Consider the following 16,610-nt stretch of genomic DNA (forward strand, 5'->3'; position numbering starts at 1 on the left):
ACACTTCGTTGGGGGTGGTGATGTGCGGACTGATTTATCAGGCTAGAGCATATATGCCTAATAATTGTAATAACTATTATATAAAGCAGTGGTTCTCAACCCAGCAATGGTTTATTTTCATTTAATTGATCTTTCTTTCTTTTTTTTCTTTTTGGTATTAAAGAGGTCTTAAAAGTCCTTAAATTGTCAATTCACTGTCATCTGGGAACCCCCCAAAAGTCACGTGGGGACCTCCCTGTGGGTCCTGACCCACAGGTTGAGAAACACTGATATAGAGCACAGTAGTTTGGGTTGCGTGTCTGTGAACATCCCTTAAATGGTCATTATCAACTCTTTGTGTCGTGTATGGTCAGGTACAGCTACACATGCAACAATGCCAACTGCATGAATCAAGCCCTTGTACTCGCAGACCAGACCTGTGGGCGGCAGTGGCTCAGGAGGTAGAGCAGCCGTCTGGGACCCGGAAGGTTTCTGGTTCGATTCCTGCCGCCTCCTGGCTTCATGTCAAAGTGTCTTTGACTGAGACACTGAACCCCTAAACGCTCATCGTGCGTGCGTGATACAAGATAAAGCTTTATTGATCCTGACAATGACAGTGCTATTTGATCAAGTTATGGCGTTGTAGTAGCAGCAGCAGTAAGAGTAAAACTGGCATCGGTCTACATAACATGCTATCTAAAGTACATCTTGTCACTCAAGACATGCAGTTTTATACAATAGTACCCTGTTACTGTTAACACCTTCTAAGCCTGGCCGTACTCCCTCGGACTTCCTACTGGGTCCCATCAGCCACGCCGTCTATTCCCGGACTTTTGATATAAATTATAATAAAAAAAAAAAAATCATCGGAAATTCTTCTCTGTGTCTTTTTGGAGCGATCTGAAAGGGTTAATATGCTCTGACAGTCATTTTCTGGTGCTGGGTGTGATACTCCTAATATCCAGCAGGCCACGCCGTTGACTCACATTCTGGATGGATGGCTGGCCAGGAGGAGCCTCATCCTCTCCCCAGTGTTGAAACTCAGCAAGAAGCTCAAACAAGATGGCTGGTCTTTGTCTCTGTTCGTGGATCGCGGTTTCAATCACGTTCGGGCGCCGCTTCTCTATCGCTCCTTTCCCTGCTTCGCCGCACGTAAACGAATGGAATTGATCTCCCCTCCGCCTCGCCAAAGTAAGATCGCCGACCTCTGCAGGATGAATATGTACGCTGTGTCGAGCACTCCAGTACGTGTTGTTATCATGTGGGCTTTGTTTTTTTAAAACATGTTTGTAAATAAATGGCTTATTTCTTCGGCGCTACCTCTGTTCAGAGGGTTCTGCCGCGGCTTGCAACGTGTTAATGACGGTAATATGGCAGCCTTGGCAGGTGTCACAATCCCACTGTCTTGCTTTCCCCTGTCTTATCCCGTTGTGTCATTTACTGTCTTTCTCTATATCACTTCACTCACATTCTCCTCCCTCCATCACCAGGAGGAGGGCCGGGGCCAGGGCTTCACGGAGGGCTCCTACCAGGGCCGCCAGCTCTTCCGCTGCGAGGACGAGTGCGGCGTGTTCGTGGCCCTGGACAAGCTGGAGCTGTGGGAGGACGAGGAGGACGAGGAGGAGCTGGGAGAGCTGGAGGTGGACCACGTCAATCTGGTGGAGGAGGAGTTGTTGCAGGACTTCCCGCGGCTGGAGATCAACTCCCGGGTTCTGGTGCAGACTCGCGAGGGCCCAGAGAGGGGCACCATCATCTTCTGTGACCTGCTGCCTGGCAACGAGAGCCTGGGGTACTACGTAGGCGTTGACATGGTGAGAGAGGGATTAGAGACGTGGTGACGCAGAAAATGTGTCAGGCAGAGAGAGAGAGTGGGAAAGTGGTAGAGATGGTGGAGTGACCTCTAATTGAACTTGTGTTTTTACCACATTGCTGAAGTCCAAGTCAACGATCTAAGGTTTTTGATGCACTTCTTTGGTTAGCACCAAGTGAACAGTTTCAAAAGCGGCTTCAAAGGAAACACGGTAGTTGCAGTAGTCACATCCCTGATGTAATTCCATGCAGGTGTTGTGCCTAGTAAAACTTGAACTTGTGTGAGATTGTCACTGTTCTATAACACTCTCACTGCAGTCTGTATTAGTTGAGCCACAGAGTGAATGCAAAACTATTGAGGCTGTCTGTGTGTCACTCTTTCTGTAATAACTCAATGTTTCACCGTCAAATCACAACACAAGGCCATGAAACCTATTGTCAATTCTGCCATGCAGAATCCAGAAATGTCCTGTATATACTGTATGTACTGTACAGTACGGAAGGCAAACCGTATAGGATACAAAAAAGAAAACAAAGGGGACAAAGCTGGGTGTCTGGGGGACCAGTAACAAGGCACAATTAATGTTATATGGGCTAAACTGTTACATAATAAATGTACTGTAGCCAGAGCCTTAGCATTTGTGAACTCCAATATTGGTTTCTTCACAAATTAATGGAAAATGGGATCATCACTTTATCAAAGCAGAGTGAATCTGTTTTGTTAGATTGGATTGGAGATTCAAGCAAATTCACAAACCTGCTTAGAGCAATGTGTTTTATTACCGGTGCAGAGAAGTTGTTACATCATGGCACAAAAGGTTAGACTTGCAGCGTGTTTTGCGGGCCTGAGCAACTGGCATTTACGCCTGCTTAGTTTTGCCAGGCAGGAGTTTTAAGATGCCTGGTCATAGCAAAAAGATTCATATGCATATAAGTGAGACATTTTACTGCTGGCCGTTAGCAGCAGAAAGCAGCAGCCGTAGCAGCAGCAGCCTCTGCCCACTCGCAGCATCTGAGCCTCCCTCCCACACGAAGGCAAGGCAGTCACGCGGGGAGTGAGGTAAAGACTTGAGCACTGTTATGACCCAACAACGTGGCAGAGGGCCAGCGGGCAGCCTAGGAGAGCCCACTGCTCTCTCTGCTTCACTCCCCAGCCTCGCCCTGTCTTTGCTAGATAGCTACTACTACAGCAGCTGCACCGGCCAGCCTCGTACACACACGGCTCAGACTCGTGGTCCCGGTGGAGAAAAGGAGCCTCAAACTAGGGGAGGGGTAAACTGTGGCGGCAGCGTTTTGCAGGGGGAGAGGTGCATTTTGGGTGGCATGAGGTTCCATTGCTTACGTGGAGTGGATAAGAGGAGCTGGGATGTTTTGGCAGTGCTTGGAATCTAGCCAAAGTACCATGTTTGAATAGATGGGTAGATAGAGAGAGAGAGATTTTTTTTTCCTTTACTGATGGTGCATTAGCTAATATACTTAAGCCTGGGGGAGAAACTGAGTAATGGTGGTGCCATGGCAGGCTGATGACCCTCGTGCAGAACCATCTTGATGAGATAAATGTTTGGGGGGTAGCGAGATGAGGAACGCCTGCGAGCGTCACACTACGTCTCTTTCTCCAACTCTTCCAGGACAATCCGATCGGGGACTGGGACGGCGTGTTCGACGGGAAACTCCTGTGTAACTTCGCCAGCTTGGAGCACACTCGCCTCGTCCCCATCTGTGACGTAATGCCAGGTGAGTTTTTAGCTCTTGTTTAATTCCCGCGTCAACGTTTGCAACACATTTATCACTTAAATCGGTGCATTTCTGAGAGGTTAGGAATCAACAGCGCTCCACAGTGTTTTCTGGTTTGCAGCAGAGCTGAGTCTGAGCGCTGCCGGGGTTGTGTTTGGCTTGCAAGCGGGAACAGGGGGCCTTTTGTGTCGATGGCTCACTTGTTTTTGAAAGTCAAGTGAGATACTCAGGCTCTTTGTTCTCCACGTCAGCTTGTTGATTTGTTTGTGTTCCGCCTGTCCTCCTCTCCTGACGAAGCCCTCACTTCAAGCAAAATGTGATTGTTTATTTTACTAATATACTACTCTACTTAAAACTCTTTACACTTTGAAGCCCAAATGCATGGTACAATCCATGGCAGGCCTTGTGACGTGTACTTAATGATGCAAAGATACTTACTGTAAAGGGACAAATCTAACCCAAAACAGAAATAATTATTAGTGTGCAACCAAACTTTTTCTTTCTTTCTATCTTTCCGGATAAACTTTATTTTGACACACTAATTTTCCCACAGTTTTGGTGGCACGTACTCGAGTCATATGTCAAATCATACCGGCTTCATCGGGACTTGTCTGCTTGCATTTTTCTACGTTAAGAGATACGTTATTGTTTAATTTATTAATTTATGAATCTATTAGTGAATACATTTTCTACATTGACTTGAACGGGAAAATGCAAAAATGTAACTTTTCCCAAATATGAAGATGACTGACATGATGATTTCTGACATCATAGACCACATGGGACTGACATACTATGTCCACTTACTTGTTATTGTGCCACCGTCCATTAATAGTGTGAATGGGAGGCTGTCCTTATGGCCCTGACACACCAAGCCAACATCAGGCGGGCCGTTGTTGAGTGTCTGTGGCCGTCCGACAGTCGCAGTCGCTTGTAGGTTTTGCTGTGTGTCCCCCGCCGTAGACGGTAGTGGGCCATCAGCGGCGTCCATTCACACGAGCATGTTGAATTGGCAGGCGATGTTATCATAGACTAACGTAGCCAGACGGTCAGAGACCTCTGCCTATTGTTATGTCTAGTGACATCAATGCACAGGCTAAAACTGGGTCGAAACTATTTGAAAAAATAAAACAAAAAGAAAACGACAACAACAACACAAACACTGTCACTTGAGGCATATTTGGAACAGTATCAGGATTGGTGACCTTGTAGATCGGCTGTAGTAACTGTACCCTTAACCACTCAACAGGGGGTCCGGGTCCTGGTAAACCATCCTGGTCGTGTGTCCTCTGCCGACCGCTCTGGCTCCAAGTGCTGGGTGGGTGTTTTGCAGGAACCAAATGTGGAAGCCAATTAGCATCTGCGCTCAGGGCCCTGTGATTGACAGACACCGATTGGCTCTTCCAATTTTTGGTTTCTGCAAAACGCACAACCAGCGTTTGGGGCCAGACCAGTCTGCAGAAGACACACATGAATTCACATGACCGCTATGGTTTACCAGGCTTCCCTTTCCCCCCCCTACTGCACCAAATGTAAGTATCTTCGCCGGAAATACAGAAGCTGACCTATGAACTCGAAACACAAAGCGTTGTGAAATTGTAGATCCGCTATTTTCAACCCAAGAATAGGGACGCTAGGTTTCATGTGTTTTTTTTAACTACTTAAATCCCAGCATTTGTATTCTTTTGGGAACCTCCACAGAAAATAGCCGATCGACAAGCCTCTGCTTTTTTTAGCTTCTCGATCAACTATGATAAGACCATCCATCTCCCTTTGTTTTTACAACACACTATTGTTTGGACTGCAAAAACTTCTGGTATACAGTAAAGTTCTTTACACACCAGCGAATAATTCTGTTTTTTTCAACCTCATGAAGTCAATGCAAGCTTCCACACCAGCCACGAATTTCCGCAGTGCGAAAAAGCGCCTTTTATTTATTCGCTCGAATTTTGCAAACATTCGCTGGCGAACTCCTCCTCTCTCCGTATCAATGCAAGCTAACTATCCAATTTAAAGAGAGAGAGAGAGCATGGTCGATTGAACTTTATTTAATTTGACCAATTATTTTACGCATATTCACGTCACCGGTGTGTAACCTTAACACATTTCAGGCTGCTAAACTATCCAATATACTAATGCTCTCTCTTCATACTCAAGTGGACACAAAAGCTTATCAGTGCTGTACCAGAGACAACAGTGAGGGTTTCTTATGCATTGGTAAAACTTTGAATGCTTGAGACTAATTATTAGAGTTCGTGTCGTTGTGTCAAACAGAGAGCAGTACCAAACATTACAAGAGACATTATCACTTTTTGAGTTTCTCAGTTCTGACACATTACAGAGCCTCACATATGCAGCAATGCATATGTGAGCACGGCACATACATACATAATACAGCACAGTATTGCAGTACAGCTTTTTTCCACGCTGAATTGTTTCTTGACAAATGATTGAGCTCAACCCTCAACAACCTGAAATGGCTGGTCTCTGCATACATGTAAGCGCCGAAACACACATTTTATTGATCAAAGCAACTAATCGATTAGTCGTCAAATTCCTGTGACTTAGTTTCGACTAAGAAGTAACAGTAGACTTTTCTGTGCAGCAAGACAATACAGTAGCCACGGTTTACTAACATAAAGTCAATAGTTAACCACTTGAAACCCTTTATTGTCTCTGTCTGGTGGAAGGTTTTCAAGATTCAAATTCAAAAGTAGCAGATTGACAAGCTCAAAGCGCGTCCCACCACGTTTTGAGCTTGTGGATCTGATGTGATGTGTTGTGAGCTTGTAGATCTACTATACTGTATATTTTTGAACACTCACGTATTTTAGTCAAAAATTCTCCTGTTATTGATTTAATAGACCCAGAGTGTTTAATCACAGTGTGTATGGTGGGATTTGAACAATTCCGGTTCCTTAGTGATTCCCTCTTAACGGTCTGATTCCTTAACGGTTCCCTTTAACGATTCCTATAGGGGGTTCAAAATGGACCCTAACAGATCTGTACTATAACTCGGAGTGTACAAATGGACCCTAACAGGTCTGTAACTCTGAGAGTGTTTAAAGGGAACCAAATTGACCTGTATAGATGCATTTGGTTCCATTTGTACACTCTTAGAGACTTTGAGAACCACCGGTATTGTAATTGTATAGCAGACGTGACGTCCTCATACAAGCTCTGACCATGTGATAAACCGGCTCCAGAAACGGTTCCAAATGTAATGGAACCGATTCCGGTTCCCCAATGTTGGATCCGGTTCCTCTGGTTCCGGATCCCAACCCTAATGGTAGGTAGGTACTGTAAATGTACAGGTATGCTGCTCTGGAGGGGTGTTCCTCTAATGTGGGTGTTATTTCTGGGCTGTGCAGAATATTCCATGCAGGACCAAAGGCTGCAAAAGCACAGTTTTGCCTCCAGGGGCACCAGCAGTGACAAGTCGTCCTCTGGCCAAAGCAAGCCAAAGAATAAAGGTACCGCACTAAATCTAATAAACCCATCACTGTCTGCTGGGAGGGGAACCCAACACAGAAGGGGAAATCCCCTTGAATAGACTTAGTTTGTTAATCTGCAAAGGTGGAAATCTTATGTTTTTATTGTAAAAATCTGTTTAAAGTTTAGAAAGTGTATCTTTTTTCAATTTTCAAAATCAAGGAAAGGGAGTAGCATCATTGCAGAATAACAATACAAGGACATCACAACCATAATAACAGGGTGCATGACAAAGTGGTGTGATAACAACACTGAAATAATGACTAATATAATATTTAGGTTGTACTGTAATTTTACAATAGATGTATTTGTACATTTTGACTGCTTTTCCTGAAAAGCAAAAAATGCAGGTGCAACTATTGTTTAAATCAAAATTACATGAATTTATTTGGACAATGTATTCTTTGCTTTTGCAAAATAACATAAAAATTTGAAATTATGATTTTAATGTAGGCTAATGGAGCAATATGAACAGGCCTTGGTAGAACAATGGGTTAATTCAATGGGACTGCAATGTGTAACCTGTGAATCTCTTGTGATTGGTTTCTTGCATGAAGAAAACTTTTTCATATTCTGTGGTTATACAACAGGTTTACAGCAGTCTGATTGGTCTGTTCATTTCTATAACGCACAAATATATATATAATAGCCGTACTTTTTACGGTGTTCTTCGCCAACTGTTGCTATTTTTTGTTTTTGTTTTCTTTTAAGAAAAATAATGATATTGTTTCCCCTATGTGCATTCAGCAGCGGTGCGGATGTTTATGTAAATTCTATTCTATTTCTTATTTTATTTAATGTTTCTTAACAATTGGAAGACAACTCCATCTTATAAATTACATTATTTTGCGCTACCATTATGGACGATTCATATCCAGTTACAAACTTGTGAGGAGAGGCCCGTCACAATTATTTCATAATCGCCTAATTGAGATAATCACAATTATTTTTTACAACGGGCCGTTGATCCGTTCTAGGCAGAAACCACAAGCAGAATAAGCGGCGTCGCTTTGTTTTGTTTGTTCCCCAATCCCTATTAAAATGCTCAAGTAGCCTATAGTGTAGTCTTGCCAGTCGCTACGAGTTGGACTAAAAGATGCATATACCAAACGAATTTTCCAAAAGCAAAACTACGCCGCATCAAGGCGTTTATTAGGTATGCCCTAAAAGTATGTCCTTGAGTGCAGGGGAATATTTTGGGTTAAAACTGAATCCGGTTTGATAGTTCCGACCATAGTGTAGTCCGTCTAGGACTACAACATGGTGTAAAATGGTTTCCGCTCCCGACCGGATCAAACCCCGAAAAGTGAAGGGACCCTAGGCTAGGGCATTACTTTACGAAAAAAGAATATCGTCACTGTCAGGCAGAAACCTTGCATCTCCAAGTTTCAAATTTGTATGTTTTTCTCTTCTTTTTTCATTAATTAAAGCCTTGCTTCATCAAAAGTGTCCCAGAAAAGTAGTGAAAATAACCGATCTACAAGCACACAACACAACGCCACACGATGCGAGGCGTTGTGTTCTTGTAGATCGGCTATTTTCACTCTTTTAAATCGTTTTTAAAATAACAAGAAAGGAAGGTTTTGGACATACAAGGTTTCAACCCGACAACAACGATATGGCGATAGGAGGTTTCTGCCCCACAGCAACGTTTTGCATTATTCTTGTTCTTCTGAGCACTTACTTACTTACTCCTCTTCGTCCCCCATGGGACATAAGGCTTCAATGAGCGATCTCCATTGCATTCGATCTCTGGCAGCATGTTGCGCCTCTCCCCATGACAGGTTCATCTGTTCCAGCTCTTCTGAGCACATTGCGCTCTTATTTGGAGCGCAAAGTTCTTTCGACGTACCGTAAACATTCGCCACCGCTGCTACAACTTCATCCTAGGGGGAACACTGAATGTATCAATACTGCTTTGAAGAAAACATTGTTACTCTACAAATCATGCCTGTAAACGTTGTATAAAAGCCATTCTATTCTTCAAGATTGGTCTTTATAGTTATTGTGGGTTCCCATGTGGTATTCTCATCATTTAGGAATCACCTTGGTACTCATAATCACTTTTCTACCCTTGTGCTTCCCTTCCAAACTATTCTGCTTTTGTTGTGTGATGGAACTCAACTCGCGCAAACTTGGTGGTGCACATTTTTCTGAGACTTTCTGCCTGTGGAAATCTGCATGGGATTATCAAATGAATTGCGGTTTGAGATTTAGTCGCAGCACAGTATGTAATTTAGATGTTGTCTCCTCCTGTCACTCAATATACTGTCAATGTTCTATCTATGTGGCTAAATACTTATGCCACTCTCTCTCTCTCTCTCTCTCCGACCACCTTATTGTTTTTCTTTCATGTACTTTTATTGTTTACAGGCTTAGGTCACCAGTGTGGCAGTAGGAGCAAGTCAGAGTTTTACTATACTTTAAATGGCAGCTCTGTTGACCCACCAGCTCAACCCAAATCCAAAAGCACATGGTATATTGATGAAGGTAAAATGTGAGACGTGACAAGATGTACCCTCAAACAATGATCTTGATAGCAAGCTCCTGTTTATGATTTGAAGTACATTTGTGTGAGGTGTAAACCTCATATGTCTAATACTGTTACTTTTCAGGATTCAAATTCAAAAGTAGCAAATCTACAAGCTCAAACATGTCACTTGTGCACCGAGTTTCGAGCTTGTAGATCTGATGCTTTTGTGTGATGCAGTAGTACGATCAAGTAGGGCATTGATTTATGAAAAGTCTAAAATTTGTAAATAGGATGTTTCTGCCTGATAGCAACAATATTGTATTACAGACCAGCACATCACTGAACCCCAAACAGAACCTAAACATTAACTGCATTATAATATGGGTGAATGTTCTCGTGATGGCTAGATTTTTATGGTCATCTGGGACAAAATAGTATTAACAATTTTGACTAACACGTCATTTAGCTGCATTTATTTGCAGTTCATTTTCTACAATACAATCCAAGCTGGTGTTTTGGACAACAATGTGTTTGGCATTTTCACACAGTAGATTGCTATCAAGACCTTTGACTTCACAGTCCTCTTCAGCGCGAGATTCCATCTGCATGGACATATTGGTGTAGCATGGTTTTCATCTGTATTCTAAGGCTTTTAATAATGCTCAGTGCTGTAGAATCACTCTCCTAGCAATTGCAGTAGAAGAAGAAAACTAAACACATGACATAAGGTGTCTCAGTCAGTTCTCACTAGTTGTCACACAAATCATTTTTATTATAACTATTTAATTGTGAGGGGCACGGTGGCGCAGTCGCTAGCGCTGTCACCTACAGCTAGGTCCTGGGTTCGATTCCTACCAGGGGACGCTGTGGGCGCGTTCTCTCCTCCACGTCATCAGCGCCCATACCCTAGGTGGGGTTGGCGAAAGGGCTTTTCTGTGTGGAGTTTGCATGTTCTCCCAGAGTCCCCGTGTCTCCTAGGATAGGTAACCTCACAAAAACATGCAGTAATCCTGGTCTCTATAATGCCTCCCCCTGGCCAGCCAGGGCGCCTGATGGAGGGGAAAGGAACTGGTTGGAATAACGTGTTCCTTCCACACGCTACGTCCAACCGGGGAAGCTCCCCCCTGTCAGGTGATAAGACACTCGTCATGCACTGAAGGAAGCATGAGCTCAGTTCGAGGCCCTCCCCAGGTTGGCAGAGGGAAGGTAGCGGCCAGTATTGCAGCTTATACAATTGGCACTGGGTGAAAAATGGGTTACAAAATCGTGGGATAAAGATTAAGAAGTAAAAACACCATTTGAACGCCATCTGAACAAATGACTTAAATATACAAATGAATTATTGACACATTTCATTATGAAAGATTATTGTGAATATCTCAAATAATAAGTTCCCATAATTATGACAGGTGTAGTTACTCACATTTAAGTATTTTGAATTTGGAAAATGGAAATTGTGCAGAAGTGTTTAAATAGTAGTAGTGCTCAATCTTCAAATTGTTACAACCACCACAGGTAAAGCTGAATTATTAGCATGTGTTAGTTAGTCTAGCTAGCACTGTCCCCTGACCGAAAGAGGTCCCAGTTGCATGGTCCCCATGCACGACATATAACCCTTTAGAAAGATACTAATCACCCAAAAGCTCACTCCTATGTTGCATCCTCAGGAGGATAGGAGCGTTGGCTCACAAAGATCAAAGCTAGAGCATTAATAAAAACCTTCTCTGTGGAGCGTTATGTGAAGACATTGGTACATTTGTCACATTGTCATCCTTAGACCATATCACAGATAATGGTGTTGGGGACCCTATTTGACTTGCTGGGAGGCTAAAAGGGCATTTCACTCGTCATTACATCTGTAATGGTCATCGACCATACAAAACAATGTTTCTCTCCCTCTGCACTCGATTGTTTTTCGCTCGAGGAGAAGGCATTCTCCAATGGAGAATTTCCACCGTAGAGAGAACTGTTCTCTATGATTGTCTGTTGCAGGAACGAGGGCAACACGGTTGGTCTCGTTTGTGATGTTGGCTGTTTGTTCATTATTACACTTTTATCAGTTATCCTTTCATTGCTGTGGCCATTTTCACATCCCTCGGGGTCATACTCACATTTATTTGGTGTATTGGTATTTATTTTTCTTCTTTTTATAACATATCAGACTCTGCTACCTTGGTTTCAAACTTGTGTTTGTGTCAATGGTACTTTCAGTGCTTACAATTTAACATAGTAAATGAATAAATGGAAATGTGAGGTTGTATAATCATCATCTGATTATGATTATGCTGGCAAATATCTTACCTACAGCTTGCCTTTTAGAATAGTGGTTCCCAACTTGTGGTCCCAAACTACTGCTACAGTAGTAGTCTTCTACCAGCTAGTTGCAGCCCCTGGTTAGATGGCTAGAATGAACCCCGGCTGTACTTTGGGACCACTGCTTTTGAAAATGACCTAATATAACAAATCTGGTCTGATAATGAAAGTCTGACATGTCCACATTGATACATGTTGGACCAAGTCCAGTATACGCCACAATCTTTACTGACGCATACGCTTAACTTTGGGTTCCTCGTTGTTTTCTGACAGTTGGTGAGGACCCAGCAAAGTCTCTCACAGACACACCACCAGACTTCAACCAGGTCTCGCCACCCTCCAGGGCCCCAGCCACGGCCTCTCTGTCCAGCGACAATAAGTTCCACTCTCTGCCCTTCAGTCTGAACCGGAAGGCGGGCCCCAATGGCAGCATGAGCCATGGGCCCCTCTCCCTCTCCGTCCAGTCCGTGATGGGGGAACAGCTGGAGCCCCCACCTCCCACCTCCGCTGGCCCTCCAACACCGCGGCCCCCCAGTCCGCCCCGGGGCCAACCGGGTCTGGAGGTGGGGTCCCTAGTAGAAGTTAAGGAGAACCCCCCTCTCTGTGGGGTCATCCGTTGGGTGGGGCTGCCCCCAGGCCTGCTGGAGCCCTTGGCTGGACTGGAACTGGTGAGGAAACAGTCAATTATTCAATTATTTAAATTCAATGGCACTTTATTGACATGAGAAAACACATGTTTACATTGCCAAAGAAAGTGTCAAAATATAATAAAAGCAGTTGAAAATGGGGAACGTATACAATCTATATATACTCTCCAATATCATCAAGAATTAAACTGGACCAAATTACATACTTGTAATGTCATTGTGGCTGGGATACCCGGTAGTAATGTAATGCATGAACCCTTTCTTTTATTCATGAATCTGTTTATAAATTCACTTGTCCGGGCAGGCACAAAAGCAAAACATTAGCATGCAGTTGAATTATTGCAAAGAAATATTATTTCAAGAAATTGAATGCAAAACGGGATGGAGAAAAGTGTTTGGGAGAAATAAAACTTAAAGGTCACACACACACACACACACACACACACACACACACACACACACACACACATCAAAGACAGGATGTTTTTTATTGTTGATGTGTCTGGTCAGGCTCTTCACCAAGAGATCACTACTTTAATCCAATCATCCCTCTCTGAGGTATATTTGAGATTAATTGATAATCATGTACTAGTGTTCTATCCAGTAACAACAACACTTTGCTGGGCACATCCTATACTGTGGGTGTGGGTGTGGGTGGGGCTGGGGAGGACTTCTCCATATAATGTGTGTAACCGAGTTATGCTTCTCCATACAACGGTGTGTATGCTTCTCTATACCAGTGGTTCTCAACCTGTGGGTCGGGACCCCCAGGGGGGTCCCCAAATTAGTTTGGGGGGGGTCCCCAAATGATTAACTTAAAGGAGAGTTTCTGGGTAAAATAGACCCCCATACCTTTTTAAATGTCTTCTCCCAAGCTTGCGAGATGGTCCAGACACCCCATAGTCCAAAAGAAGCATTATATTCCATTTTTGATTTCAGCTTCTACTCGACCATGGCTCCATAATGGCCCGCTTTCAGTCAATGTCTAATCCGGTTATTTCGCTCGCTTCAAAGTAAATTTTTTCGCTCCGTACCTGTTCCCCGTACTGTATATAGTTCATCGAAGCATTTTCTTCTCCAGGGCGCAGCCATTGTTGTTGTGAAAAAGCTACTCTTTTCGAGTCTCGTTCAGCTTGAACTCCCGCCGTCTCTCGCGGGACAACAGCTTTCCACAGGTTCTGCTACTGCTGCTCTACTCTCAGTCTTGTCCCGCGAGAGACGGTGTGAGTTCAAGCTGAACGAGACTCGAAAAGAGTAGCTTTTTCACAACAACAATGGCTGCGCCCTGGAGAAGAAAATGCTTCGATGAACTATATACAGTACGGGGAACAGATACGGAGCGAAAAAATTGACTTTGAAGCGAGCGAAATAACCGGATTAGACATTGACTGAAAGCGGGCCATTATGGAGCCATGGTCGAGTAGAAGCTGAAATCAAAAATGGAATATAATGCTTCTTTTGGACTATGGGGTGTCCATCTCGCAAGCTTGGGAGAAGACATTTAAAAAGGTATGGGGGTCTATTTTACCCAGAAACTCTCCTTTAATGTGCAATCAACAGTCTCAATCAACAGTAAACAAACCAACATAAATTTTAAGTGTATCTAGGGTAATATGCACATTATTACTTTGTAATACCTCTAAAATTAAACCTTGGCCAAATTGTCTAATATTAGAGACAGAAATGTTGGAAATAGACGATCTACGAGGCGTTGTGAGCATGTAGATCAGCTATTTTCACAATAGAACGGTGATATAACAAATGTAATGCCTCAACGCTTAGTGCTCGTCAGGGTGGGGGGGTTCCCAGTTTAAATATGATTATTTTGGGGGTCGCGGCCTGAAAAGGTTGAGAACCACTGCTCTATACAACAGCGCAAAGCTACATGTAAGCTCTCCATCCGCCCAGAGCATGGGAACGACAATTGGCCCAATCATCAAAAGATTGCAGGAAACTGCCCAGTGACGTCAATCTCAGGACATCTGAGGTGCTGTTCAGATGACACCGTTTTCTATAGGAAAATAAAATGTCAGATATGCCATCCTTTTAGACGACAACGGCGTTCTCGGGGGTTGAAACGCAAAACAAAGATTTCCACTCTTTCCAGAGTGGAAATCATTGAACACGATCTGCCTCACGTCTCCATCTGAACGGGAGAAACTGAGGAAACTGCAAAATATGTGATGTCATGGCTCATGAGCAGACTACGTGCAGCCACGTTACCATGGTGAATGTAAACAAGGAAATGGAAGCGGGGTCTGTGCGTCACCACCCCCTTAGCGACGTGCCATGCACATTACATCATTTTCAATGCTGGTGCGTTTCCAAGTAGACGCACAACAACGAGTCAGAACGCAACGAAATGTTATTGTTTTCTCTAGAGACCGTTGTCGTCTGCACGGGGCCTGAATCTATAGACTGGCATTCCAGTCAAAAATTATCTTTATGAATTATTTATGAAGAAAGTGCAGACATGCAAACTTGTAGCTTTTCGGCGAAAATCGCCGTTTTGAATCCAAATACGGTATGTACGGTATGTAATTTGTATAAATCATAAGATGGCAAAAGAGGAGAGGCTACACTGCAGAATCGTTGTTCCCAAGTTGCTAAACTTTTTAACAACCATGCACTGTTGACCAGTATCATTCCACCATCCGTTTCAGTGGTGAGTTGGTGTGTATGCATGCGCGCAATTGTATTCTTTGATTTTGAAATGGTGTAGTTGATCAGTGGTTCTCAAAGTGTGGTCCAGGGACCCCCAGGGGTCCTTGAGGGAGTTCCAGGGGGTCTCCAGCTAAATGATAGTTTGGAACCAAATGGACCCGTATGGGTATGTAACTCATACAAACTCGTCCATTTGGTTCCATTTGTACACTCTCAAGAGTTAAATTAACATTGATTACAATATAAATTGGGGTCTCAGAGATAGAAATACGATTAAATGGGGGTCTGTGAGATGTTGCTTGATTTGTTGGGCCTGTGTGGGCACAATGGGGCGGCAGTGGCTCAGGGGTAGAGATAGAACACGGAGGGTTTCAGACCTGAAGGGTTCCCTGTTCAATCCCGGGATCCCCCAGAGTTAGTGTTGAAGAGTCCTTGAGCAAGACTCTGAACCCCTAGTTTCTCCCGGTGAGCAGGTTGATGCCTTGCATGGTTTCCTCCACCATCGGTGTATGAATGTGTGTGTGAATCAGGGGTGTTGTTGCCTGGATTATTCATGAAGCTTTCCCGGAAGAGAAAGATCCCATGATTGGCCGCTAGTTGCGCTGTTTTCCCCCCGCGAGGTACCAAAAAGATTTGTTCTCCACTGGACCCCATTCATTTTCCTCTTTGATTTTCTAACCTTAATAAACATCGTCATAAATACTTTATGGTTCCTGTCGCTAGTGAAAAACTGCCTTTCAATTACCATGATATGCGTTTTGTGCAAATATGGTCCCATTTATGTTAAAATGTATGATAAAGTTGCGGGCGGCGTGGCCAACTAAACTGATACCAGCCGGCTGTGTTCTTCTTCGTGTGCTGTATTTCGGGAGGCTCCGACCACATTCTCCCATCTATCCCTGCGGTTGCACGTGACCGTTGGCAGCCAATAGCATTCCTTATGATTCCTGGGGTACCATTCAAACAATGATGGCGACACCCATACAAGGGACAAATAAGGGTAATTTTCGCTGCATAGAAACCAATGGCTTCGCATCGTCCATTTTTTTTTTTACATTCTTGGTGTGAATGGGTGAATATATAATGCACAATGTCTGTAAAGCGCCTTGGATAAAGGTGCTATATAAATGCACCGTTAACCCCTTACTATAGCCTAATGCATGTTAAACTGGGGGTCCTTGAAATTAAAATGGTTGAGAATCACTGCTAGAGTGGTACTGCTTCTCCTATATGTGGGTCCCTGGCTTATCATTTCAAAATGGGGGTCTCAATTTGGGGGTCCTTACATGAAAAAGTTTGAGAACCACTGGTGTAGATTTAAGTTTAATGTTGATAATGTTAATGTTAACTTAATAATGATTTTACTGATAAACAGACCCCTTTCAGCAGTGGGAGCATACTTTTTTTGCTGCACGGTAGAGCCAGTCATTTTAAATTTACATTTACATTTAGGAATAAATTAGCATCTGTCATTTTTTGTATGATCTCACCAGGGAATT

General features: G+C 43.5%; 1 protein-coding gene across 2 annotated transcripts in view; it reads left to right on the plus strand.

Moving 5' to 3' along the window:
- cyld (cylindromatosis (turban tumor syndrome)) overlaps positions 1–16,610 on the plus strand; it is a 35,158-nt gene that overhangs the window by 5,712 nt on the left and 12,836 nt on the right. The window contains exons 3-6 of one of the 2 annotated variants that reach the window (XM_080729668.1): positions 1,470–1,790; positions 3,417–3,522; positions 6,894–6,995; positions 12,074–12,468. In XM_080729668.1, the coding sequence (XP_080585794.1) occupies positions 1,470–1,790; positions 3,417–3,522; positions 6,894–6,995; positions 12,074–12,468 (924 nt within the window). The remainder of the gene's footprint in view (positions 1–1,469; positions 1,791–3,416; positions 3,523–6,893; positions 6,996–12,073; positions 12,469–16,610) is intronic. The other variant, XM_080729669.1, reaches the window with a different exon arrangement.

Source organism: Nannobrachium achirus, assembly GCF_963921795.1.
Source record: "Nannobrachium achirus genome assembly, chromosome: 7".
NCBI lineage: Eukaryota > Metazoa > Chordata > Actinopteri > Myctophiformes > Myctophidae > Nannobrachium > Nannobrachium achirus.